At 38.2% G+C, this 26,670-nt stretch overlaps 1 protein-coding gene across 1 annotated transcript in view; it reads right to left on the reverse strand.

Moving 5' to 3' along the window:
* The window catches only part of CSF1R (colony stimulating factor 1 receptor), a 40,835-nt gene extending 14,384 nt beyond the window's left edge, over window positions 1-26,451 (reverse strand). Inside the window, exons 1-10 of the mRNA XM_051978688.1 lie at window positions 26,214-26,451; window positions 15,868-16,146; window positions 14,408-14,686; window positions 13,471-13,607; window positions 11,501-11,663; window positions 9,497-9,683; window positions 8,104-8,219; window positions 7,019-7,139; window positions 6,610-6,797; window positions 3,975-4,096 (exon numbers count right to left, since the gene is read on the reverse strand). Of these exons, the coding sequence (XP_051834648.1) occupies window positions 3,975-4,096; window positions 6,610-6,797; window positions 7,019-7,139; window positions 8,104-8,219; window positions 9,497-9,683; window positions 11,501-11,663; window positions 13,471-13,607; window positions 14,408-14,686; window positions 15,868-16,146; window positions 26,214-26,262 (1,641 nt within the window). The 5' untranslated portion in view covers window positions 26,263-26,451. The remainder of the gene's footprint in view (window positions 1-3,974; window positions 4,097-6,609; window positions 6,798-7,018; window positions 7,140-8,103; window positions 8,220-9,496; window positions 9,684-11,500; window positions 11,664-13,470; window positions 13,608-14,407; window positions 14,687-15,867; window positions 16,147-26,213) is intronic.
* Window positions 26,452-26,670: the final 219 nt, after the last annotated feature.

The following is a 26,670-nucleotide window of genomic DNA, read 5'->3' on the forward strand; positions in this document are numbered from 1 at the left end:
GAAAAAATAAAATGTTACTTTAAAAAGAGAGGGGCAGACAGTTTGAAGGAGAACAAAGAGGAGGCAATCACAAAAACTCAGAAGGATAGAGAATATCCAGAAAGGGATTCAATAGTATCAAATGCTACATAGAGTTCAAGATGACTGGTCTTGCAGTCAAGAAAATCTGAGTTCAAATCTTGCCTCATACTTTTATTAAGTGACCTCTTAACTTTTCTGAACTTGAGAAAAGGATATCTGAAATGATCTAATCTGGGCCTGGGAAATTGCAGTCTGAGATCCAACTCAAACCCACCTGCTTTTGTACAGCTTGGCAACTAAGAAAGTTTTTTAAAGATGTGAACTGTATTTGACTCCCTACCACCCCCTGACTTAATCTAATACCTTTGTTTTACAGATGAAGAAACTGAGGCTCAGAGATTGAGCTCCTACAGGTAAGTAATCCTCTACAACATAACTCATAGTTTCATGGAGCTACACAAGACAATCTGCTATGAGAGGGCAGTGATCCAAAAGGGACTCTATATAATACATATCTTTTTTAAAAAAATCTAAATCGGATGGCTAAGTGAATTGAGCAGAACTAAGAAAGCATTGTACATAGTAACAAAAAAATGATGTGATGATCAACTATGATGGACTTGGCTCTTTTCGATTCGAGGCAAGTCCAATGAACTTGTAATGAAAAGAACCATCCAGATCCAGTAAGAGAACTATGGAGACTTAATGTGGATCAAAATATAGTGTTTTCACTTTTTGTTGTTGTTTGTTTGCTTGGGTTTTTTTTTTTTTTCGTTCCTTTTGATCTGATTTTTCTTATACAGAATGATGAATATAGAAAAATGTTTAGAAGAATTGCACATGTTTAACCTATATTGGATTGCTTGCTGTCTAAAGAAGTGGGGAAAGAAGAGGGAGGGAGAAAAATTTGGAATGCTACCTTTGAATGTATTTGGAAAAACAAAAAGCTACATTAAAAAAAGAAGTAATGAAATAAGACTCAGAATCAAAAGGCAAACTAAAAATAGAAAGAATCTACTGATCACTTCTTGAAAGAACTTTCCTGCCTTCAAACAATAATTTCCAGGAATATTGTAGGCAAAACTCAGAGTTTATAAGTCACAGAAAAAATATTGCACGTAGCCAAAAAGAGTATTTAAGTATTGAACAACTACTATAGGATCACACACGATTTAGAAGCTACCATAATAAAGGAATAGAGAGTATGCAATGCAATATCCCCCAAATCGAAGAATAACTTACCCAGAAAAAAATGGAATATAACCCTCCAAGGGAGAGGTGAATGAACCAATAAAAATAGATTTCTAAGTATTTTTGCTGAAAAGACCAAAGCTGAATAGGAATTATGAAATACAAACCCAGAGATACAGAGAAATCCCCAAAAGGTGAATAAATATCAGGACATGAGAAAAACCAAGATAAAATCTCATAAACTTTGAAAGATTAGAAGAACCGGCAGAAGTTCAGCAATAAAGCTTATAGCAAAATTTCCCAAAAGCAGCAACTGCTAAATTCAGTGAGGAACTAGTATTGAGAAGTGGCCGGGTTGACCTAGCATAGCAGTGAACCAATCTGGTAGCTGAGACATTGTGTCCTGCAAGCAAGGGAGAAAATTATCCATTGCTTGTACCACATGAAGAAGTGAAATTTGTGAGAACTATACCAAGGGAGAAAATACTTCCAGGGCTAGGAGATACCCCTCTATGAATGTTCCCTGCTTGTGTGCTTTGGTGTCTTTGTATTTTAGTTTTGAGTCCAAAAGACCTTGTGTTTATACAAGAAGAGTACACTTTTTGGTATTTGTGCGTGTGCACACATGTGTATGTCTGTCTCTGTGTGTTTGTGTGTGTGTGTGTGTGTGTGTGTATGACTTTTCAGTTTGAGTTCACCCTCCCAGTGGAGGAGTTATATGGGGAGAGCAAAGTGTTCCTCCCAAATGGGGAGGATTTGTATCTCCTGATTTTGGTTATATCTTTTGAGTAAATAACCCTTTGTAGAAGCTACCCCAAAAAAGAACTGGATCCTTTAGTGCAAGGAGAACCAAGGGAATGAATTTATGGATCCTGATGACATAGCAAAGCACCTTCCATACTATATTTCATTGACACTTTTATTTAGAACAATCCTTGACTATTTTTAAACTGCAAAAAGTAGATAACTGTAAATTCAATATTTGTTACCAGTATGTATTATAGAACAAATGTAAAATCCAAGAATACTCTTTAACAAATCCCATGCTGCCTTTATACAATCAGGACATACTACTCAAATTAAAAAAAAAAGTTTCTTAAATAAACCACAGGTAAAGGTAGAGAGGGAAATAGGAACATTTGGGGTTCTGAGAGCACATCTCTTACCTGTCACCAGGAACTTTTCCAACCTGGACCACTCAAGCTAGCTGGAAACAGAACCAATAAGAGAGAGGACTAGGGTGCCATTTGGTCTGGGACTCCCCATTCCAGCTATAGAGGATGTCAAATTTAGCAGGTAAACACTAACTGTTCAGCTCTAGGGTAAGAATATGTAAATGCTCTCTTCATGTTTAATTTATATATGGCAGAAACTATATCATCCTTCAATAATTAACATGCTCGCCTAGGAGAAAGCTATAAAAGCATTTGTTAAATATTTTAAAATGTTAAAATGATACCTCGTTTGTTTTTAATAGCCTTGTATCATTTTCATGTATATAATGTATATAATGAATTTATAAAAATAATACCCCTTGGCCTCAATAGCTGGAAGCTGAAGTGGCTTCTCTAATCCTACCTAAGCGACTGTCAGCACATAGAAAGGAGGGATTATCTTGCTTCTTTTTTGTATTAGTATCCCCATTGTGGAAAGTCTGACCCAGAGTTGATGTGCAATCAATGCTTATTGATGAATTGATTGACCTTTTAAGAGCACATTTTCATTGACCACTAACAATCAGTTTAAAAACTGGAGGGTAATAATTATAATAATTATTATATTACATGTGGGCAATTATATGGTAACGGTAGAGAGAATGCCTAACCTGGAGTTAGGAAAATCTGAGTTCGAACCCTGCTTCAGACCCTTATTAGCTGTGCGACATATCACTTGATTCTGTTTGCCTCAGGTTCCTTATTTATAAAATGAGCTTAGCTCTTCTCAGCAACACAATGATCCAACACAACTACAAAGGATTCATTGTACTATTCACATCCATATGAAAAACTGATGGAGTCTAAATTCAGGACAAAGTATATTTTTTCAGTTGCTTCATTTATTTTGGTTCTTTTCTTTGAGCCTGTTTATTCTTTTAGTACGTGACGAATATGGAAATATGCTTTATACAATTGCACATCTGTCAAATTGCTTACCATCTTGTGAAGAGGATGGTGAGGGAAGGAGGAAAAATTTGGAACTCAAAATTATTCTGAATGAATGTTTAAAAAATGGTTTTATGTATAATTGGAAAAATTAAAATACTCTTTTTTTTAAAAAAAAGGATGCATTGGTTGATTGCTTTACAGGAAAATTACATTATATGGCAATTATGCCATAGATTCATAGGATATGAGAATTGGAAAGGACTTTAGAGATTATTCAGTTCTACCACTTCATTTTGTAAATGAGAAAATTGAGACCCAAAGAGAAGAGACTTGTTAAGAGTCAATATACAACAGAGTTACTCTTTTTCATTGTTTTACTCTTCCCTATCTCTTCCATAACCTGGGACACTACAGGTTGGAAAAGACCCTCAGCTATCATCTGGAAGAATCCACACCTGAAGGGAGAAAAAAGAATCCCTACAACACATCCTCTAAAATGTTTATTAAATGAATCATAAGGAATTATCTTATTTTCTTCTCTAGAGAGATGAGGAGTAAAGAAAAGAGGAAGAGAAAGGGGGAATTTTGGTGGGTCTCCACACATTTTCCTAATGAAATCCACTTTGCCCTTCCACCAGCCCCAAATCCAGGACTAACCTGTTTGTATTTATACAGGAGCAGGAGGAGCAGAAAAAAAAGTAGCATCACGATGGTGACGCAGGCGATGACGACAGGGAAAAAGAGGCTGTCTTTGTCAGGCCGGACGACGGGTTCTGGAGCTGGCAGGAAGAAAAAAATGGAAGTTTACACACACACACACACACACACACACACACACACACACACACACACATGATACATGTCCTCCCCTTGCTTTAATCCAAGAATGATGTCAGGGAAGGGAGTCAGCGAGAAATTAGAAGCCTTTCTAACCATGTCATTCTACTCAAAAAACCCTTCAGTGGCTCCTTGCTATGGAGATAAAGCCCACGCTTCTTTGCCCAGCATCAGAAGTCCATCACAATCTGTACCCAGCCTTCCTTTCCAACCCTGTGCTCTCTGGCTATCATTTTGGACACTAAGTGAAGAACAGATTGGAATGGGAAAGACTTGAGGCAGGGAGGTCAGTTACAGACTATCAGGGATGGTGAGGTTCTGCCCTAAGGGGTGGCCACAAGACGGAAGAGAAGCAGAAAGGATCTGGGAAATGCTAGGGAGGTAGAATCATTGATATTTGGTAACTTTCCTTCACTACCCACCCTGACCAAACGATGTGAGGGGCAGCCCACAATTGCTGTCTGCCTGAGGTCCATTTTATTCAAACCATACGAGCCATCCAACTCGGCAGTAAATATGAACCAGGTGCTATGCTAAATAGTGATGGATATGAGTATGATGCAAAAATGGATGGATGCTGGAGGATATGAACAACAATAATGATGATCCAAGGGAAACTGGGTCAGATACAAAATGTCAGTCCATGAGAATGCTATGAGGAACGTAGAGAGATGGATCTGGCAAACTTAAAAAAAATCCTAATATATAAATAGTCTTTCAAAGTTTATAGAATGCTTTACATACTAATACAATGAAATGGAAATAGCACTGGGTTTAGTACCAGAGGACCTGGGTTCAATCATAAGTCAAGTCACTTCACTTTTCAGAGACTCAGCTTCTTCATCTGTAAAACGAGAGGATTGGACCTAATGGCCCCTAACTTCCCTCCCACTTCATTAATTTATGTTGTTTGAACATGTGAGTGATATATTATAGGTAGTATTACCATTTTAAAGATAAGGACATTGAGGTTCCGTCATTTCCCACTCATATTGTTAGTGTTGTAGACAGAATTCAAACCCTTCTAGTTGATGATAAGCTCAGCATTTAATCCAATACATCAAACTGCCTTTCAATTCTTCATCACCCCTCTTCTTTCTCAGCACAAATGCTAATGCCTTTTTCTCCCCACTCCCTCCATTCTATCCCATCCCCTGCCCCTACACAAAAGGAAGTCATTTACATCATATACTATCATATCATAGGATTCTCCATTTGGGAACAGAGCCCAAGGGTTGTTTCTGTGACTCCCTGGAAACTTTTCCCCCATTACTTATGTTTAGTGTTCCCCTTGAATTAATGAAGAATTGCTAATATCCCTTTCTGACTTGAAGAGCTTAAAGGGAGGAGAGAACAGCCATGTGGACAGAAGCTCTATTCTATACAATAGAGTTTGGGAGCACTTAGAGGTACAGGAGAATAATGTGGGCTTGAAAAACATTCGGGAATCCAAAAAGATTTTAGGATAAGGCTTGAGTAAAGCATTTCTCTTCTCTGCCTAGAGTCTCATGGCTGAAGAAGGACACCAAACTGAGATGCTGATACACAGAACCAGACGTAGACAAACAGTGTCTGGAAAAGGGAAGTTCAGGCTGATTCCAGGATCTTGGAACCCCAAAGGAGCCAAGTCAAATTCTTGGGGACCAGAAATGGAACTTAGAGCTCTGAGAATCAAAGAAGAGAATTCAAAAGGGGGCCACTTTTCTCATTCCCCAAATCTATTGCTAGAAGTTTACTTCTAACCTTCCTTTGAACTATATCTCTTTCTTTACTGCTCCCACTGCTTACCACAGGCATTCTGTAATATGTGATACCTCCCTGAGGGATCGGTCTCAGCCAGAATTAATCTGAACCTCTTTAATCCTTAGCTTGTGTCACTCACATCCAGGCATTTTCACCTGCCACTCATCCTCATAAAACTGTGAGCGCTTGGGGACTGAGATTAGGACTCATTTATCTTTGTATTTACTATGATGTCATCCTTAGGGGTTCTATATTAAGAATCAGTATTTGTTAAATGAATTTATGTTCTTTCCTCTTTGAAATTACTTTGTATGATTTTGTATTTACTTATCTACATACAAGATGTGTTTTCAATAGAATGCAAGTACCTAGAGTACTGGAATTTTTCCCCTCTTTTTTTCTTTGTGTCTGTAGCATCTATTTGCCTTGAGCACAGAAGGGATTTAACAAATGATAATTGAATTTTTCAATTAATTGTTCTTTGCTGCTTTGGAGGTCTTGTTTTTCCAGCTAGCCTAAGCCTATGAGAACAGGGACTTGGGGCTTTTGCCTCACCCCTAGAAGGAGCCCACTATTCTAGTTGTTTTCTGACTCTTTCATCTTAGATGGAAGAATAGTGGAAAAGCCACATGTGGGAAAGGCCAGGAGCGTCTTGTAAGGGATCATAAAGATGCTCACCATCCCCTCACAGGAAAGTGTGCAACATTCTCACCTCTCAGGATGGGCCAGAAGATGGATGACTTGTTCCCAACGTTGTTGCTGGCCATGCACATGTAGGTGGTGTTTTCCATCAGGGTTTGGATATGGAAGATACTCTCGACTGTCACTTTTTTGAAGGACTCCTGGCTCAAGACTGAGGTATTGGTATCATGCCACAGCAACACTCTGTCCTGGTTGCAGCTGGGAAGGTGGGAGGAAGGGGATGTGAATCAAAGGGATGAGACCTCAGTGAGGGGTATGAGGCCCTCTCTGAACTGGTGGCATGAGAATCAGCATGCTCAAAGAAGCATGTGAGTTTTACCCATAGAATACTATCATTTCGGGAGCATCTAGAGAAATGAAGGCACTTTTAGTCTTGGACTTCCAGGGCCATGATGTAAGTCACCAAGTAAAAGACCTACCTTTCTTTATTGCCTAAGCAGCGGTACCATGTAATCTCAGGGGCTGGATATCCAAAAGCAGTGCAGCGAAGGGCATTAGAGATGTTGAGGGATGCCTGATGCACTTGTACTTCTGGAGGATCTGAGTAGGGAAAATGGGTGAGACAGAATAAAATATAGCGAGGAACTTTATGTAACTAAGACTCTCCTCCCTTATACCACTACCTGGAAATATATCTGCTGTGACTGTGAGAAGGGAGACTGCCCAGACATGGGATAAATCCTCCTGTCTACTTCTTTCTCAGCCCTGTAGTCCCCTCGCTCACTCTCTTTCCTTCACTAAGTGCTCATCCTCTTCCTCACTGAGCTCCCATCCTCGTCTTAATACTCCTCCGTTTTCTTGATAATCCTCATCCTCTTCCCTTAGCTCTTCTGCCCTGCACCAAAATTGTAGATTCTTCACTAAGCAACTATACCTTTCATTGAACTCCACCATCTTCTTTCTGACTCTCATACCCTCAATTATCCTTCATTCTCCACTCATCTCCTCAAAGATCTCTAATTTCTTCACCGAGGTCCTATCACCCACTCTCTACCCCATTCCTTCACTGAGTCTCAAATCCTTATAATGAATGGTACTCCATACCAGGCCTTTCAGCACCTCTGTCCCTCGTCAGTTAGTTGATTCCCTAGTAGAGCTAACAGTAAGGCACTGAGAGAAATCCTTCCTACCTGGGTAGGCAAATGGGGGAGGGTATAAAGGGTGAGGAGAAAGGAAGAAGGACAAGTAGTTTAAATAACCCGTTTGTCACCCAGCCAAGGGGCCTGAGACCTTTCCTTATTGGCCTTTGGTAGGAAAAAATCCATCTGTAAGCCTGGGCCTCTGTATATTCTCTTGTCACCTTAAATAGGTCTGTTTTTCAGTGCTCCGGAACAAGGTACATATGCAAACTAGCTACTTGATATCTAGGCAGTCCCTCCAGCTGTCCTGAGCCTCTCTGGCAGTCCCATCTCCAGGTAGTGAGGGAGGCTTCTGATTCCCACCCCTCGCTCCAGCTGCGCTCTGACTCTTGCAAGCTTTCTCCTCATTTTCTGGAGGAACTCACGGTATAGGACAACCTCAAAGCGGAGAGAAGCCTTAGCATCCGAGTTCTCAGCATGAAAGGTGTAATACCCAGCTTCTGATTCTTTCAGCCGAGACAGAGTGAGTTTTGTGTTGAACCTAAGGAGGGAAATGAGCACAGTTTAGTTCAGGGAGCCAGCAAGATCACGGTCCTGTTGTGACTTGGGATGTCAACTCTTGGTAAAGAGTTTCTGTTGGATGAATTCCTTGTTCTTTTACCTTCTCTTCTCTTCTCTGCCCCTGGTCTTCCCTGGCTTCCTTTAAATCTCAAGGAAAATGTCACCTTTTATAGGAAATCTTTCCCAGTCTTTTAATTTCAGTGCCTTCCCTCTGTTATTTACTTCCTCTTTATCTTGGATAAAGCTTGTCCATCCATAGTAGTTTGCTTGTTGTCTCCCCTTTTAAATTATGAGCTCCGCCAGGGCCAGGACTGTCTATTGACTTTCTTTGTAATCCCACCATTAGCACAATGACTTGTATATAGTAGGTACTTAATAGATGCTTATTGATTGAATAATATTAACATTTTACTTTTAATAGATATTATCATATAGAATAGTCATAATCTTCAAACTTCATACTTTATAAACTTCAAATTACATGGAATAAAAAGCTGCCAAATTAGAGACCATTTGTTGTTGTGTCCAACTCTTTATGACCCTATTTGGAGTTTTCTTAGCAGAGATACTAGAGTGGTTAGTCATTTCTTTCTCTAGTTCATTTTACAGATGAGGAAACTGAGGCAAACAGAGTAGTGGCTTGAGATGAGAAGATAAGACATAACTCTCAGAACAAGAAAAGACTGCACTCAGGGAAAGACTTGTCCTTAAAGCTGGATTTTCAACCTACTCATATACTTACTTGTATTTCTTAACTTGTAAAATAGACTTTCTTTATGTAATCAACTGGCCCTTAAGAATACAGACTTCAGGTTGAAGGACAAATGGATAGTCTAAGGCAGGATCAATCAACTTGTGTTTTAAAATATTTTGGTAATGGTATTTTAATATAATTGATTTCATTTGTAATCCTATGCATTTATTTTATGCATTTAAAAATGTTAGTCTGAAAAGGGGTCTACAGGTTTCACTAGACTGCCAAAGGGGACCATGACTCTAAGGCTAAAGACCCCTGACACTAAGTCTAATTCTTAGATCCTATAATTCTAGCTAATAGAACTAGACTTCTGGATTCCTCTCCTTTCTGTTTACTATTTATTCCCTTGACTCTTATTCCTTGTGCTTCCTGAGACTAAAGAAAAAAGGAGAAGGTTTGGGTGAGAAAAAACTTTAGTTGCTTTAGGGATCCACAACAGTTTTTTCTGATTTTGACTTGAAACCAATAAGGAAGGGAAGAGTAGAAAAAGAAGTGAATACCTGTATATTTTCCCTGATAGGGAGGTCTGAAGTCTGTGGTGGGAGTCGGGAAAGGGGCCATCATAAGTCCAATTCCAGGAAAGCAGTTTAGGATAAGTCTCAATATTGACCTTCAAGTCCAAATTCTCCCCAACAACCACAGCTTGCTGGAGGCTTTGCTCAGAAGACAGGTTCATGTACCCCTGCTCTGAAAGAGGGAACATCTCAAGGTATAACATTGATGAGAGAGTTTTAAAATTCATTCATTCAGCTGATAGTCATTTATTTAATTCATTCATCCATTTAACAAAGATTTATTAAATGCCTACTGCATGCAAAAGACTGGATTGGTGTCTAGATGTGATGCAAAGATAAATGTTATAGTTCCTGCCTTCATGAAGCTCATACTCTAATGTTTATTAAATTCCTGCTATGTTCAAGACATTTAGATAAAAATTGCCTCTTCCTGTCAATACCCTTTCCCACCCTTAAATCTTGTCTCTTGCCTACTTTCCTTCCACTATCCTTGAGACCAGCCTTGATCATGTTCCAACCAACACAGGTGGTCTATTTTCCTTAAAAACTGCTTTTTAGCTATGTTATCCCTTAGTCAAAAAACTTCCATGGCTCCTCATTATGTCTTCCATAATCTACTCCTTTACACAGAGCCTTGGCTCCAGATAAACCCTTCTCTAGTCTAAGATGTTACTGCTTTATTTTCCTTCACTGACACTTCTCCAAATTCTTGGAACTCAAGGCTTACGTCTATGATGTGGCCTTTCTGATCATTCCAGCCCACAAAGAAAACTCCTTTCCCCAACCTTCCCTAAGCATTTTCCGTGGGCACCACTCATTTGGTTGCTATTAAACAATATTCATTGTGTGAGTTTTGTCTTCCCACCTAAATTTTTCTTTTTCTCTTCTAAATCACTTTTTATTGGTGTCTTTTGATTTTCATATAATTATAATTTTCCCCAGAATACATTTTTTCCCCATTTTCCATCAGTAACTACACTTGGTTTCTACTCCACAGAATATCATGTCTCCCCATAGGGGATTTAGCTCATCACCTAAAATCTCATCACTATGCAGACTAACTCACTCTTTGATATTCAGTACCTTCTTATCTCCCTCAGTAGTTTCTCCCCCTATCACTGGAAGATAGAGCAATAATAAATGAATAGGTGGATTTAATCTAAACGTGAACAGAGTCACATCTCGCAATAGAGATCCCAATTCAAAATGTAGTACCTTGAAACCTCCTTCCAAGGTTCAAAACTTTTCAGGTAACTCTCCATTTTCCAACAACAGATCTGCCTGTTTTTTTTACTCCATGGAATCTCTTGCCTTTGCAACAAGTACCCTGGATATCTCCTTTTTTAGCTCCTTTTTGACTGTTAACTTCCCTCATTAAATTATAACATAACCTCTTTTAGCTCAGGGACTATCTTTCTCTTTCTTATCTGTCTCTGCAGAGCTTAGTACAGTGCCTGGAACATAATAGATGCTTAATAGATATTCACTGAATTAAATTATTCCTTCTCCTACCTCCCAGAGAGCTATCTCATATAACAGTATTTCTTTAAAAACAGAAAGAAAAAAGAGAAAATAATCAGTACAATTGATCAGCACAGTGAAAAATTCTGAAAACGTGCAATGTTTAACAACTGTGGACTTCTCATGTCCATTAAGGAGTGACTTAGCTTACCCATGAAGATTTGAAGATTCACAAGCATTAAGTAATCCTCAACATAATTTATTTATATTGATATGAGCTGAATAAAATCTAATAGTTCCCTCTTCTTTCCTGTCCAATCTGTTCCCACCTGTCCCCTCCTCTATTCCTTCTGATATCACTGCTTTCTTCCCCTGGTCCCTCCTGATGCTCTTCGTTTTTGCTTCACCATGAGCATCCATAGCATGTTCCAGAAGCCCCTCTTAGGGCCCCCCAATGACCAACACAGTATCCAGGAAACCCAAGGTCCCACACAATCCCAGTTAAATACTATGTTTAGGGTTCCTTACCTACCACCTTTAGAACTGAAAAAGAAATGCTGGAGCCCACATGGTTGGAAGCCTTACAGATATAGGTACCACTATCTTCTGGGCTGACATCTCTGATGGTATAGTTGATGGTAGTTTGATAGTTGTCAATAAATTTATAGTTGTATTGTCCCAGGGAATTATTCTGCAGGTAGAATGAAGAGCTGATGAGGACCCTAGTGAATGGTAGGCTTCTAAAAGCACATCCAGAGGGATAAACTGACGCAGATTTATTGAATTTACAAAACTGGGAAAACTGGCACTCACTTTCCCCAAATGTTCAGGTTCTTATGACTGGTTGATTCAACATGCAATTTTGAGTTGGGATTTCTTTATAGCTCTGCTCTATTTCAGATTAAATTAGTTTATTTCTATATTATCATTATTCTTGATAATAATAATTAATAAAGGAACAGATGGAAGACAAATGGCATACTTTGAACTCAGAAAGAGCCAAGATCAAGGCTGAATTCTTGACACAGACTTGACTAAGTGATCTTGGACATGTCACTAAATTTGAAGTTCCTCAGTCATCTCTCTAAGAGAGGAGTCACTCATCTATATTCCCGCCAGATGTTCCCCGTGCAGTGAAATAGAAAATCAGTGCTATGTCCTCCAACACCAAGAATCAATTTATTAATCAATGTGTTAACTCAAATTCACTTAGTGCTTTTAGGTTTACAAAGTAATTTCCTTAGAAAAACTCTGATCTAACTGGTTTTTATTAATTTTATTTTACAGACAAAGAAACTGAGATTTTAAAGATTTTAAAACCTGACTTCTACGAGAACCATCTTCTACTACCCGTGTTCTCCAGATGATGGCAAAAGCATATTTCTAACATGTCCAGGCATTGTCGGGTTTTCAGGGGTTCAAGTTTCCCTCCTCCTCTGCCCCATCAAATATTTTTTCATCACACCCACACTTTGTGATCCCATTTGGAGTTTTCTTGGCAAAGATACTGACATGGTTTGCCATTTCCTTCTCCAGCGCATTTTACAAATGAGGACATTAGGAGAAACAGGGTTAAGTGTCTTATCTGGGGTCATACATGGCTGAGTACAAATTTAAATCCAGGAAGATAAATCTTTTCCTGACTTCAGTCCAATCTTCGATTTGAAGATTATATGAAGAATAATAGCTAATATTTATATAGTCCTTTAAGGTTTGCAAAGAGTTTTACAAACACTTTATTTTATACAAACATTTTATCATATCTTTATCTTATAACAAATCTGGGAGGTAGGTACTATTATTTTTATAACTGAGAAAACCTAGGTTTCCTAGATGAAGCAATTTGCCCAGCATCACACACATCTAGTAATAGTCTAGATTTGACCCCGGCTCTTCTTGACCCCATATGTAGTGTTCTATCCATTCAAACTGCTTTTTTTGCCTTGGAAAAAAGAAGAGAGGAAAAAACACAAATCTGGGAGTTAGGAGATAATTTGTCATCAACTCATTCTAAACCTTTGACTTTCTATATTCTCTGTTCTAAAGTCTCTTCTAGAGTGAATGACCTAGCACTTTATATAAGTTATTTCCAAGGGAGAATAATTAAAATAAAGATCCCCCCAAAAAGATGAAGGTAATGAAATTTGAATGACTCATGGTAACCAGAATTTGGGGAAATAGGTCTCTCCTAGAGACAGTTAAGTATTAAGTATTTCCATAGAGTCAGACCATGGAGTTAGATGAACAAATAATCTGTCCCCACAGGACTTAATACCTTTCTTTAATACCTGCTGTGTACAAAGCACTATCAGGTCCTGTGAAAGATGGAAAGTTTATGCAACCTATAATTCATGCCCCTATGGAGCTTATAGTTTAGCAGTCATAAGACCAAAAACAAATAATTATGAAACCTATTACATGGAAAATATACACATTTGATTGCATCTAACCACTCGATGCTCTGTGCAAAACTATCCCCCAGGACAGGTGGTACTCACCTCCTTCTGCTGGTGTTTGAGGACAATATCAAATCTTGTGTCTATATTGGTGGCTGTGCAGACAATCTGGGCAGATTCTCCTTGTATCCGAACCATCTCAGGAGGGTCTAGCCACAACTTTGGAGGCCCTGGGAGGACTGAAGCCAGCATATTAGTTAAGATCTTGGGATGAAGCTGAAAGCACCTTTAGCATTATCATTTACAGATGAGGAAACTGGCCCAGAGAGGGGAATGACTTAAGGGAACATAACTAGTATTCGAAACCAGATCATCTGATTTCAACTGCAGTGTTTGTGTTCTTTTCAGTGTGTTGTGTAATACTAAAAAGGAGTAGCTGGTCTGGACCTCCATTAGTATATGTGCCAAAAGGGGATCCAATGTTAGTACTAATTAAACTCATCCCAGGAGCTGGTTTTGGGAGCTGAGGAGAAAAATAATAGCTAGTATTTATGTGTATATATGTATATACACACATATATATGTATATCATTATATTATATATTAAGATTTATGAAACACTTAAAAAAATTATCCCATTGGTTTTTACAACAATCCTAGAAGATAGGCATTGTTATTTCCATTTTATAGCTAAGAAAATTAAAATAGACAGATTTTGTCTGTAATAGATAACTGAGCCAGGCTCACACAGCTACAAAAGTCTGAATCTGGACATAAACTGAGAACTTCCTGACTCCATGCTAGTATTCTATTATTCAATGTACCCAGTATCTAAGTACCTCTGGATTCTTCTTCAGAAAACATTCAACAGAACAAGGTCCTCCCTGGGCCCATTCTCCATTCCCCCAAGGGTCGCCAGTTTCTAGTTAGCATCTTCAGCCTTCTATTTTTCCCAAAAGATTCCCACTTTCCAGTTAATATCACCCATCACCCCTTATCCTGCTACCTTTGTTCATCTCCCCTGAACCCATCAAGTTACCTTTTTCCACAGTCAGCCGGATCTTGGAAGATAATCTTTTCTTCCCTTCAACCACAGTCTTACAGATGTAAATGTCCCTGTGGATGAACTGCACCTTGTGGATGGTGAAGCCCTTCCAAGGGTCAAAAGTGACATTGGCCCTGACAGGTTTATTGTAGTTTCTCTCGAGAGACGCTGAAGACACTGCTGCGGGATCTGTGATCCTACAGGGCAGTAGCACATCATTGCCCTCAAACTCAATGACCTTATTGATGGGGACACTCCAAAGACGGTCTGGATCTGCCCAGAAAAATAATCAGGCCAGAAAATAAAGGAGAGGGTCAGAGAAGAAAGATTCAGTGCATTAGGAAAATAGCATATGGTTTAAAGAGACCCTGACTGATTATCAGCTGATTTCCTTCAGATATCACAGAACACTGGTTTTCTATGGTCTAAGCATTCAGTGTATGACAGTATGTCATACTTACAGCCACATAGCTAGGACAGATCAGAAGCAGCTTCTGAAACCATACTTTCCTAATTTAAATGGCATTCCCCTATATACCACACACATGGTTTATCTCCATTAAATCAATTTTTTTTTTTTGGCAAGACAGTTGCATTTAAGTGACTTGCTCAGGGTTACACAGCTAGGAAGTATTAAGTGTCTGAGGCCAGATTGGGGTGCTCTATTCACTGCACCATCTACCTTCCCCATTAAGCTAAAATAGTTCAAGGACTATATTTTAATCAAACTTTATATTTCTTCCAGTGCCAGGTTTAGTGCTCAAGTACTTAATATATATTTATTACAATGTAATTTTTGCTGAAATCTTTATTACCCCCACCCACACATCAAGGATCTCTTTATCTTCCAGTTATTCTGGGATTTCTAATTATGTTTTGTTCATCTTCATTTTTTTCCTACATTTTCTTTCTATCTATAACATTTGTTGTTAATTTTCTTAGTCCACCCTGGTCAAAGGGCTAGGTCAGAGGTAGGAAGACATGGAGAATCAAGGGAGTGACAAGAAGTGGCCCTCTGAAGAATGACCACTAGTCTTAGATCAACAGTCAAATTTTCCCTGAAGGATCAAAGCCCTAAGGAATTTCTTCTTCCTGGGTCATACCTCTTTACACCATGGAGAAACTGAGGCACTGTGAAAGTTCTGACTAGTAGGTTGAACTTGTTAATTCTATAAAACTGTGAGGTCTCAGAGAGAAAAAAGGATTTTTCCCCCTCAAAGAGCCCTCAATGTCATTCAAGAGACCTATGAGGTGAATTATAGAAGAAATTTGGGGTAACAAAAAAGTTAGAATTTGGGGATCAGAATTGGTTGAGGACCAACCTCAGGTGTCCCTTTTGCCAGGCCCATCCCCCGCTTAATAAAGCCAGCCCCTTTAGCAGCTCTCCAACCCAATTGTGAGAAGAATTCAAAGGAGGACCTAGGGTTAAGGATGCTAAGCTCTTGAACCCCTACCTTTTACATAGAGATGCAGGGAGGCAGCAGAGTTGTCTCCATCCATGTTTCCTGTCCCTTTCTCCAAACATTTGTAGGTGCCCGTATGACTAACTGTAGTGTTGATGATAGTAAGGGTGTTGATGTTGCCCATGGATTGCTGAATACAGTTAGTGGTGTTGCAGTTCACATCACTGACCCAGTCCACCGTGGTATTGCCCACACAATGAAGTGTTACATTTAGTCCTTGTTCCACCACCAGTTCTGGACCTTTGGGCTCAATCATAGGAACTGCCTGACCTGGAGGCAAGAAGAGAAGTTGTTAGGCTTTTAGTCAGATGAAGGGAACCCTAAAGTGTTAGGGAGGTCCAATTCCCTTGAAAAAGAAGCAGCATGGACTGCTAGAGACAGTACTTCTCTAATAGAATTATCATGTGTTCTTTTGCATTACCTATCTGTCTCACAGGATTATGTAATCTTTAGAACTAAAAGAGACCCTAGAGATCATACTGTACAATCCCCTTATTTATAGGAAAAGGAAACTGAGAGTAAGAGAAGAGGAGGAACTTGCTCGAGCTAAAAAGGAGCCAAGCAAGGGATTAAACGCAGTTCTGATATAAGAACTTTATGTATGTGGCAGATCCTCAAATTCTCTAGTCCATGGAAGGAGGGACCATGTTTTAGCTAAGACCATGTCTCCTGGTTCTTCTCCTTCTTACCTGACCACTCCTTAGTTGTTGTTGTTGTTGTCGTTGTCGTTTTGGCTGGCTCATTATTCAAATCACTCCCCCTAACTATGAGCACACCCCAAAGCTCTATTCTCTTCTCTACACTCTCTCTAGGTGACCTCATAAGTTCCCATCTGTTTAATTATTTCTGAAATAATTCAGTCTACCTCCCGAACTCTATCACCAACTGTCAACTGGACATTTCAGCTGACGACCCCAGAGACATCTCAAACTACATATCCATGACAGAATTCTTTTTCTTCCCCTCCAGACTCACCCCTCACTTGAACTTTTGAAGGTATCATCACTCTTCCATTCTGTAATGTTCATAATCCCAGTTAATTTCTGTTTTGGCTAGAAACCCTGAGAGTTTTCCTCTTCCAGATTTATTTATTTAGATTTTTTTTTGGACAGATGAAAGAGAAAATTCTTTGCCTCAGTTGCTACCTAGCCTTATTTATTGAAAGGGTATGGTCTCAATCAAACTGAAACCAGATGTTAGCTTATAAAGATCATGTTCTCCCATTGCATCCAGGGCCATCTCCAGTCATTCTGATCTATATCTGGCCATTGGACCCAGATTGTTCTGGAGGGGAAAGTGAGGCTGGGGAATTTTCACTGCCCCCATTCACTTAAATCCAATTCACTTGCACATCTTGGTATCACCTCCCTGATATCATGGTCCTCTCCAAAAATGAAGGACAAACAACAACATAACCTCAGTATATCTTAGACTCCTTACTTTTCTTTACCCACCCACCACTGTTTCTTTCCCATATGCAATCAATTGGAAAATTGTGTTGTTTATATCTCTGCTCCATCTCTTGCAACTCTACTACATTTCTTTCAATCCACACAATTAACACTTGAATTCAGGTCTTCGTTACCTCTCACCTAGACTTCTGCAATATCCTCTTAATTATTCTTGCTTTGAATCTATTCTCTATTTCAATCCATCTTTCATATCTCTTCAAAGTGATTTTCTACACTTCTTCAAAGTGATTTTCTTTTCAAAAATTATTTTTAATGTTTTGAACTTAAACAAAAGCATTTCCATGTACACATCAGAATACAAAAATAGGATTGTATAGGAAACTGTGAAATTTCCATTTCACACCACTTGCCTGTTTAAAAAAAGTATACAATAAACTAAATATGATACTTTCGAAACTTTCAAAGCCATCTTGTTTTGCTGTGCTTCCTTCTGACCTCAGTTCTCTATATGCATTTTAAAAGCTATTTCAATGGCCCCCTTTTCTCCTAGGATTACTATTCTTGGCCTTATCTGTAAATTTTTTTTTTTTTTTAAAGAAAAGGTAGAAAAAGGAAAAAAAAAAGGCCCTTGCAACAAATAAGCACAGTCAAGCAAAATGAATCCACATGATGACCATATCCAAAATGCATGTCTCTTTCTGCATAATGAGTTCATCTGATCATAAACTTTCTTTCTTTCAGAAAATGGATAATATGCTTCAATAGCAGTCCTCTGAATTGGTCACAATTGTTCATATCCATTAACTGTGATTGGACATTGTATTGATCAAAGTTCTTATGATTTTCAGTTGTTTTGTCTTTTAAATATTGTTGTCTTTGTATGAACTGTTCTTGTTCTGTTCACCTCATTCTGTATTGGTTTATGCTCCCCAGGATTTGCTGAAATAATCAGCTTCATCATTTCCTATAATACAATAATATTCCATTACATTCAAGTACAATTTTCCTGGCATTTTCTTCCCATTGATAGACACCCCTTTCATTCTAGTTCTTTTCATTTCCTTTTTTTTCTCTTTTAATTTCTTCTTCAAGATCAGGAAGTTCGTTTTATTTGGGACTATTCAACCTCAAAGATATTATCCTCACTTTTAATGTTCCCCCTGCCCAGTTCTATTTATTTCCCTGTTGAATTTAATATATTCCTACACTGAATTGTGTGTGTGTGTGTGAGAGAGAGAGAGAGAAAGAGAGACAGACAGACAGACAGACAGACAGGAGAGAGAGAGAGAGATCAACTTTCCTTTGTCTATTTCAGGTAATGTGAGGTTCTTCATCAAATGTCTCCATGTTCCTTCCTCCATGTTTGTATACTCTTCTTACCATCTATTGGTAGTAAGTCCCATCCTTTCTCTCTCTTTTCTCTACTGGTATATTCCTTTTATCCTCCCTTTTCTTTTCCTTCTCAAAACCCTTTGAATAGAATGAATCCACCTCTTGGGCCTCTGTTCTTATTTAATTCCTTTATATATCCTTTGAAACTATTAAGGGCATTTGAAAATACTTCAGAATCAAGATTCTAAGACACAAATTTCTTCTCTCTTTATTAAAATGTTAGCATTTCATTACTCTTGATTTGTATTTAATTTCAAAGTTCCTACTTAGCTTCTGTTTTGTTGAGTTTTTAAATTAGAAATGTTTGAAATTCTGTTTAAGGCCTATTTATATTCAGCTTTTCAGCATGTTATTTTTGGCGTTTTTTGGAATATGCAATATATTCCAAGGTTTCCTCTGACATCTTTTCTATAAATCTTATTTTTTTCCAGTCACATAGTTGCCATGCTGATGCACTATACACTCAAAGAAGCCTGCTGTCTTGTCTTTCTGTCTCAAATCTCTTCCCATTCCAGTCCAACAACCAACATGATTTTTCTAAAGCATGTCATTATTTAAATCTGATTTTATTTGTATATAAATATATATATTTATTTTGTTATTTATTACTCTACTTATATAAATCATATTTGTATATTTGTTCATATAGTTCTTGGGTTTGTTTTGTCAAGTATATTCCCAGGTATTTTATACTGTTTAGAGTTATTTTAAAAAGAGTTTCTCTTACTATCTCTTTATGCAGAGTTTTGTTTGTGATATATAGGAATATATACATATATATACACACATGCATGCATAAATATGTATTTTATATAATGTTAATTTTTTATTGATAAGTAGGGTTGATGTAATAAAAATTACATTTAATCTAAACCAATTTATATGTTTAATGCCCTCAATTAAATTACCAAAGTTTATTTTACTGAGTTAGAAAAATATGACAAAATTTATTTGGAAGAACAAAAGATCAAGAATATGAAAGGAACTAATAAAAAAAGATGTTAATGAAGGTAATAGTATCAGGTCTTAAACTCTATTACAATGTTGTACTGGATAAGAAATAGAAAAAGCAGATAGTAGAACAGAGTAGATACATCATTTACAACAACAAATTACTATAATAATCTTGTATTTATCAAGTGTAAAGATTTAAGTTTTGGGAATAAGAATTTATTATTTGGTAAAAATTGTGGGAAAACTGTAAAGTGACCTGACAAAAACTGGCTCACATAGACTAGTATCTTATTCCATTTACCAAGTTAAGATCAAAAGGTATACATGACTTAGATAAAATAAGAAATATCACAAGAAAATTTGAAGGACATGGAACATATTACTCATCAGATTTATGGAGAGGTCTGTTTCCCAAGTTTATTAGGGAAAAAGAGAAAGAACCTATATGTTCTAAAATAGTTTTTTAAAAAGCAGCTCTCTTTGTGGTGACAAAGAATTGGAAATTGAGGAGATACTCATTAACCAAGGAATAGCTGAACAAGTTGTAGTATATGATAATGATGAAATACTGCTATGCTATAATAAATGAGTTCAATGATCTTAGAAAAACATGGATAGCTTTGCAAAAAAAATAACAAAATCTAAAATGAGAAGAAGCCAGAAAATGCTGTGAATAGTAAGAGTAATATTGTTTTAAGAATAACTTTGAGGGACCAAATGATTTTGAGTATTATAAATACCTAAATTAACTATTAAGAATCTAAGAAGGAAGACACTATCTGCATCCAGAGAAAGGACTGATAAATAGAAGTATTTATGGAAGTGTGTGTGTGTGTGTGTGTGTGTGTGTGTGTGTGTAAGGATAGCTATCTCTAGAGTGAGGGGAAGGAAAAAAAAGCTGCATGATAACTTTATTATATATTTAAAAGCAGTTTCATATATAATCTTTTTTCAATTCTGCTATGTTATAGAAATGCTTGTTTTATTTCTTAAATTCAAAATAAAATCAATAGAATTTTTTAAAAAGTACAAATCTGACCATATCTCTCCCCTACTCTAAAATCTTCAGTAGTTCCATATTACTTCTAGGATCAAATATAAAATTCTGTTTGGCTTTTAAAACTCTTAGCATTTTTGCTCTTTTGTACATTTTCAATCTTCTTGCACTTTACTCTCTTCTTGCCATTCTTCCCCACATAGTGTTCCCTCTCCTGAGTAAGCATTTACATTGGTGGGTCTCCATGCCGGTAATGCTCTCCCTTCTCACCTTTGCCTCCTGAAGTTCCAGCTTCTTTCAAGATTTAGCTCAAATACTACTTTTTGCAAAGAACCTTTCCTGATGATTCCCATTGCTAGTATCTTCCCTTTGAGATTACCTCCCTTTTCACATTATATATATGAGCCATATACGTACATTTGTTCAGCCATTTTTAGTCATTTTTAACTCTCCATGACCCCAATTGGAGAGTTCTTGGTTTGTCATTTCCTTCTCCAGCTCATTTTATGGGGAAACTGAGCAAACAGGGTTCAGTGAACTGCCTAAAATTACATAATTAGTAAGTTTCTGAGACTAGATTTGAACTCAGATCCTTCTGACTCTGGACCCAGCATTCTATCCCCTGAGTCACCTAATTGCCCTTGTTAGGATCCTTAGAGGTCATCTAATCATATCTGCTCATTTCATATAAACAATACAAGACCATACTGTGTCTAAGGAAGGAAGGAAACAACCATTTAAGCACTTTCTATGTGCACTCAATTTTGAAGGGTTTCATGGTTTCAATTGAATTTAAAGCCTTGGCCTCTAATGATCATGAAACACAACATCACAGTGCCCCAAGGAAATTCTCTAAGGCTGTACATTGTTTAAGTTGCTAGACTGCTTTGGTAAAGGGACTTTCCTTGCTGGGAGTACCCTAAAAAATGAAATCACAAATCAGGACCCCCAAAAAACGAGGGCAAGAAAATTGTGTCTTTTCCTCTCATCCTATTCCCCTAGTATCTAGTCCAATATCTTTTCCATAGTAGGAAGCACATTTCTTGATTTGATATTGGTTGTAAAATCATGAAAATAGGAATATACCTATTAGGGTCACATAATTACTTAAGAATCTGAGGCCAGATTGGAAATCAGGAAGATGAGACCTCCTGATTCCAGGCTCAGTGCTCTCTCCACTGTGTCAGCTAACTGTATTATATTATATACCTAATTATTTGCATATTATTTCCCTTATTAGAATGCTCTTGAGAGGCAGGTATTTCTGCTTTTGTATCTTCAGTACTTAGTCTAGTTGGGCATATATAAAACACTTAATAAATGCTTGTTTACCAATTGGAAGAATTCATAGTAGCAGCTGCCAGGTCACATGTTATCCTGACTGTGCTTCTTTTCTTGATGTTTCCAGCATTTTTTTTTTTTTCATTTACATGGGGGCTCTGGATTTTGGCTATGACATTCCTACGACTCTTCCTTTAGGGGATTATTTCAGTGAGTAATTGGGAGAGTCTTTCTGTCTTTACTTTTCTCTCTGGTTTGGAGAGGACTGAAGAACAACAAATAGATATTTTTCATTTATTTATGAAATATCACATCACTTTTTAAAAATTATAGTTTTCAAGGGAGTCCAATGATTTTTCCAATGAATTTTTATTAATATCTTTTGGTTTTTTGTTACCTCAGTTTTCTCCTGGAGAACTTTTTCTCCTTATATCAAGGGAGCAATCCCTAATAATAAAGAATTAAAAAGAAAAAAAAAGGAAATGAGTGAAATTGATCAATACATTAAAAAAAAAAGTCTGACACTATATGGAATGTTCTACATTATTTAGTTACCTTCTCCCCAACTCCATTATGGAATTGAGAGAAATACTTTCCCATATCCAGATCTAATTGCTAAAATTTCAGTGTGAACTTTTTCACTTTGAAAATCAATTGGCTTTTCAATTATTAGTTAATTATTGTCTGATTATCTACCTTAAGAAAGTTATGGAGAAAATATTAATAACTCACATCAAACTAAAAAAAAAAGAAAGTTATGGAGAAAATATTAATCTCACATCAAACTAAAAAAAAAAAAAAAAAGAACTGATTAATAAACATTTACCAGCACACCATCACTGACATCCTTTCTTTAGGGTTAAATTTGTTCTTAGTTATTTTGCAGCATTAATTTTTTTTTTATTTTATGTTGTGTTTCTGGTAGCCAAGGCTTAGGGATAAACCAGAGGATAGAGACAGAAAAGTAAAAAGGGTAAGAAGAAAAAGTAGTTAGGGTTAGGAGCTTCTTTCTTTGTTTTCTTTTAAGGAACTTTTCTTGAAGGGAGAAAGGAGAACCTGAAACCTCTGGTTCTGCCCTTTAGGGAGAAGAACTTTTCCTGCTGCGAGTCAGCACTTTTTGGGGGGTTGGAAGGGAGGAGAAAAAAAGCTGCCTAAAATTAAAGGAAGATGGGAGGAAGTGAGAGCTGAATCAGTGCCTTGGACAGGGGCTGCAGAATCTTCAAATGCCTAATGTGGGGCCGGAAGCACATGGCCTTCCTCTAGATCTCAGAGCCTAAATTTCTATGCAGCCCCATAGCACTTCCTACACACACTCTCTCACTTCTGCTTTGAGCACGCCCCCTCCATGCAGTCCTGAGCCCACTCTTTTGCTGCCTGCGGCTCCTCCTCTGAGCGATAGCCAGACTCTCAGACACCCATGTTCCTGAGACTGATGCCAGGGGGCATAGAGACAGCCCCTAAAGAGCTAAACCTGGAGGGTAGGCGGAATAAGAAGGAACACAGGCAAAGCCCAGGCTGCGTAGTTCCGTCTTATCCTATTGATCCAGACTAACTCAAAAGGCAAGGAGCTGTCCTGGGGATAAGGGACACAGCTGAGCCTCTTTGGAAAGAGCTTTGGCTAGGAATCAGACCACTTGCCAACTAAATCTTGCCATTAAGACATTTTGTGATCTTGGGTAAATACTTTTCCCTCCTCTGAGAAGAGAATAGGCAAACAACTACATACAAATAAAATAATAGAGAATTTTAGGCGAGATTTGTAAGAAAGCCAGGAAACAGAACTTCTAAAACCAGGAAGAACTAGGGACAATCTAATTTCCAACCCCTCTTATAAACTCTTTTCTTCAAGAAGTCTTTTCTAGTTCTTCTCAATGCTAGTACTTTCCCTCTGGGATTACCTATAGTTTATATATATATATATATATATATATGTATGTATGTATGTATATTCCCACCTCATAGATTATGAGTTCTTTGAAGTCATGGACTGTTTCATCTTTTTATTTTATATCCCCAATGCTTACCACAGTTCCTGGCACATAGAAGCACTTATTATGTTATTCTTGACAACTTTTGATATGTGACTGGTCCTTGGGTGCTTCCTTCTTTCTGGAGTTATTTGGAGGAAGAGAAAGGAACGCCTACAGGCCTCTTTGGTCCTCCATTACCTCCATTTTCCCTGTTCTCTTCCTCAAAATATAGAAAGAAACTGTCTGGATTCAGTTGACTTCCTGCCATATTCACTGAAGTTCAGTCGTGTCCAGCTCAGAAAGAATACTAATGCAAAATGAGATTGATGTGCTAGCTTCTCCACTTGAAGCTTTCACCCTCAGTTTCTTTTACTTTTCCCTCATCTTTCCTATCTGATTTAAGGAAGAAAAGATTGGCAAGTCCCTTTCTCTCCACCATGGACTTGTGAAACACTGACCATCTCTCCAAATTCCATTTCTTTCCCCCTCTTCCTCTCTCCATCTTCCCAAACTTCACCCTTTCCCATTTCTTCAAACTGCCCAAATCCTAATCCTGAATTTTTTCCCCATGCCCCTTCAATTTATGTAAGAACTTTTGGACAGCTTTCTTCTACCTCCTTGATTGATGGTCTGAAACGAGAACTGGTTTTATGATGAGAAAATCTGAGTTCAAATCCTTGCTCCCATCCTTACTATCTGTATTCCCTTCAGGAAGTCTTATCACTTCTCTGAACCTCAGTTTCCTCACCTGTAAAACAGCTATAATATTAACTACCCAACAGGATTATTATGAGGGAGAAAATGAATTGTGAATCTTAAGGTGCCTTAGGAAGATGAAGTGCTATTATTGACCGTGCCCCACAACTCAGCATTTTTCTAGGTTCAGAACTGAAGAACACAGATTTAGACTGAGGAAGAAATAAGATAATTCCTATGAGAGTCCAGCTAAGACACACATTCATTCACTCAGTTATTAGAGACAAAGCATTTTTCAGCTAGAAGGGATCTTTCAGATTATCTAATTTTATAGAGAGGGCATCTAGGTGACAAAATGGATCGAATATCCATCATGAAATCAGGAACACTCATCTTCTTGTAAATGTTTTGTTTATTTTTGTTTTTTATAAGGCAATTGGGCTTAATTAGGGTCACACATCTAGTAAATGTTAAATGTCTGAGGTCAGTTTTGAACTCAGGCCCTGCTCTCTCCAGGACCAGTGCTCCATCCACTGTACCATCTAGCTGCCCCTGGAACATTCATCTTCTTGAGTTTAAATCCACCTCAGACACTTACTAGCTGTGTGACCCAAACAACAACAACAACAACAATGCAGCTCCAAATTATTATCCTGTGCCTAGCCCTGTGCAAAGTGCTGAAAATATAAATATAAAGAATGAGATTATCACTCCACACCAATGTCCTGCTTGTCTAGGAGCAGAGCCCAAGAAGTAGAAAACTGCACCGTCTCTTCCATTTACCTGGTTCTGTCTTACACACTGATCTCCAACAAGAGATGTGAATTTTGCTGTCTTTCCCCTTTTGCCTGGCTCACCACCCCTCAGACATTCCAGACCTCAGAATCATTGGTTTATCCTTTTTTCTCCACTGCAGCCTCTTACTCACTTCTCTCTACACAAGGCTCTCTCATAATCTCTACCTCATTCCAAATACCTTCCCCTCTCCTCCTTTATCCTTTCATAGAGTCACAGATGGTCAGAAGTGGAAGGATTAGCTATCACCTAAAACCAGGCATTCCTAACCTTTTGTATGTCAAAGCAGCGGAGAGCAGCTTATGGACCCCTTCTCACAATAATGGTTTTAAATGCATATAATAAAATATATAGGATCACAAAGTAAAACAATGGTTAGTGAAAATAAAAGATGTAATTTTTCCCATTCAAGTTTACAGATTTCCTGAAATCTATTCTCTGATCTAGTCCAAGCTCCTCATTTTACAGAGAGGGAAACTGAGATTCAGAGTTTTACTTTCCTAAGTAACTAGTTAATTAAAAAAAACAAAAAAGCTGGGACTAGAACCCAGGATATTTGATATGTCTCTCACCACCCCCAGCTTCCATTCTATCTCTGCTCTCCTCTTTTGGGTCCCACAGAGCCCCTACCCAAGCTGGTCTCTGCAGAGTATCTGCAACTTGCTGGAGAAAAGAGTACACAGTCTGGGAATTCTACTTTGTAACTTAGAACCTAGAACCTCACCCTAGGAAGGAAGAGCTAGAGTTTGTTGAGGTGCCCCAAAAGTTTGCCAAGGAGTTCTTGAGGTTCTGTCTCCCTGCCTGGCCCCACCTCCCAGTAGCAGCTCTTCTGTAACTTACTGTGCCAGATGGCCAGTGCCATCAGTGGTACCAGGGTTCCTGGAGCCATGGTCTCTGGAGAGAAGGAAACCCCAGGTCCAGGGCTGAAGGGGCTGGAAATCGCTTCCTGCCCGGGGTTGGCTGGCGGAGATGAGAACCAAGGGTTTGCCTTGACACACTATCAGTTTTTTGATACTGTCCTTCTCCTTCTCTGAGAAACTTCTCCTTTTTTGCACTGGGCTCTGTGACCACAGGGTTTGGAAATTGAGTCTAAAAAGAAAAACAATCTTGGAAGTACTACCCATGACCCCAGTGGGAAGTGGGCTGCCTCTGGGGTGGAGCCAGGCTCCTGTTCCTCTGCTTGGTGCCCCTGGCTTAGGGGGAGACAGACTTGAGAGACCCCTCTCCACCTCGACCAGCTCTGGTCTCATTGGAAGGACAGAAGGGGAGAGCCAGTCAGACCAGCCTCAGCATCAGC

Source organism: Antechinus flavipes, chromosome 2, assembly GCF_016432865.1.
Source record: "Antechinus flavipes isolate AdamAnt ecotype Samford, QLD, Australia chromosome 2, AdamAnt_v2, whole genome shotgun sequence".
NCBI lineage: Eukaryota > Metazoa > Chordata > Mammalia > Dasyuromorphia > Dasyuridae > Antechinus > Antechinus flavipes.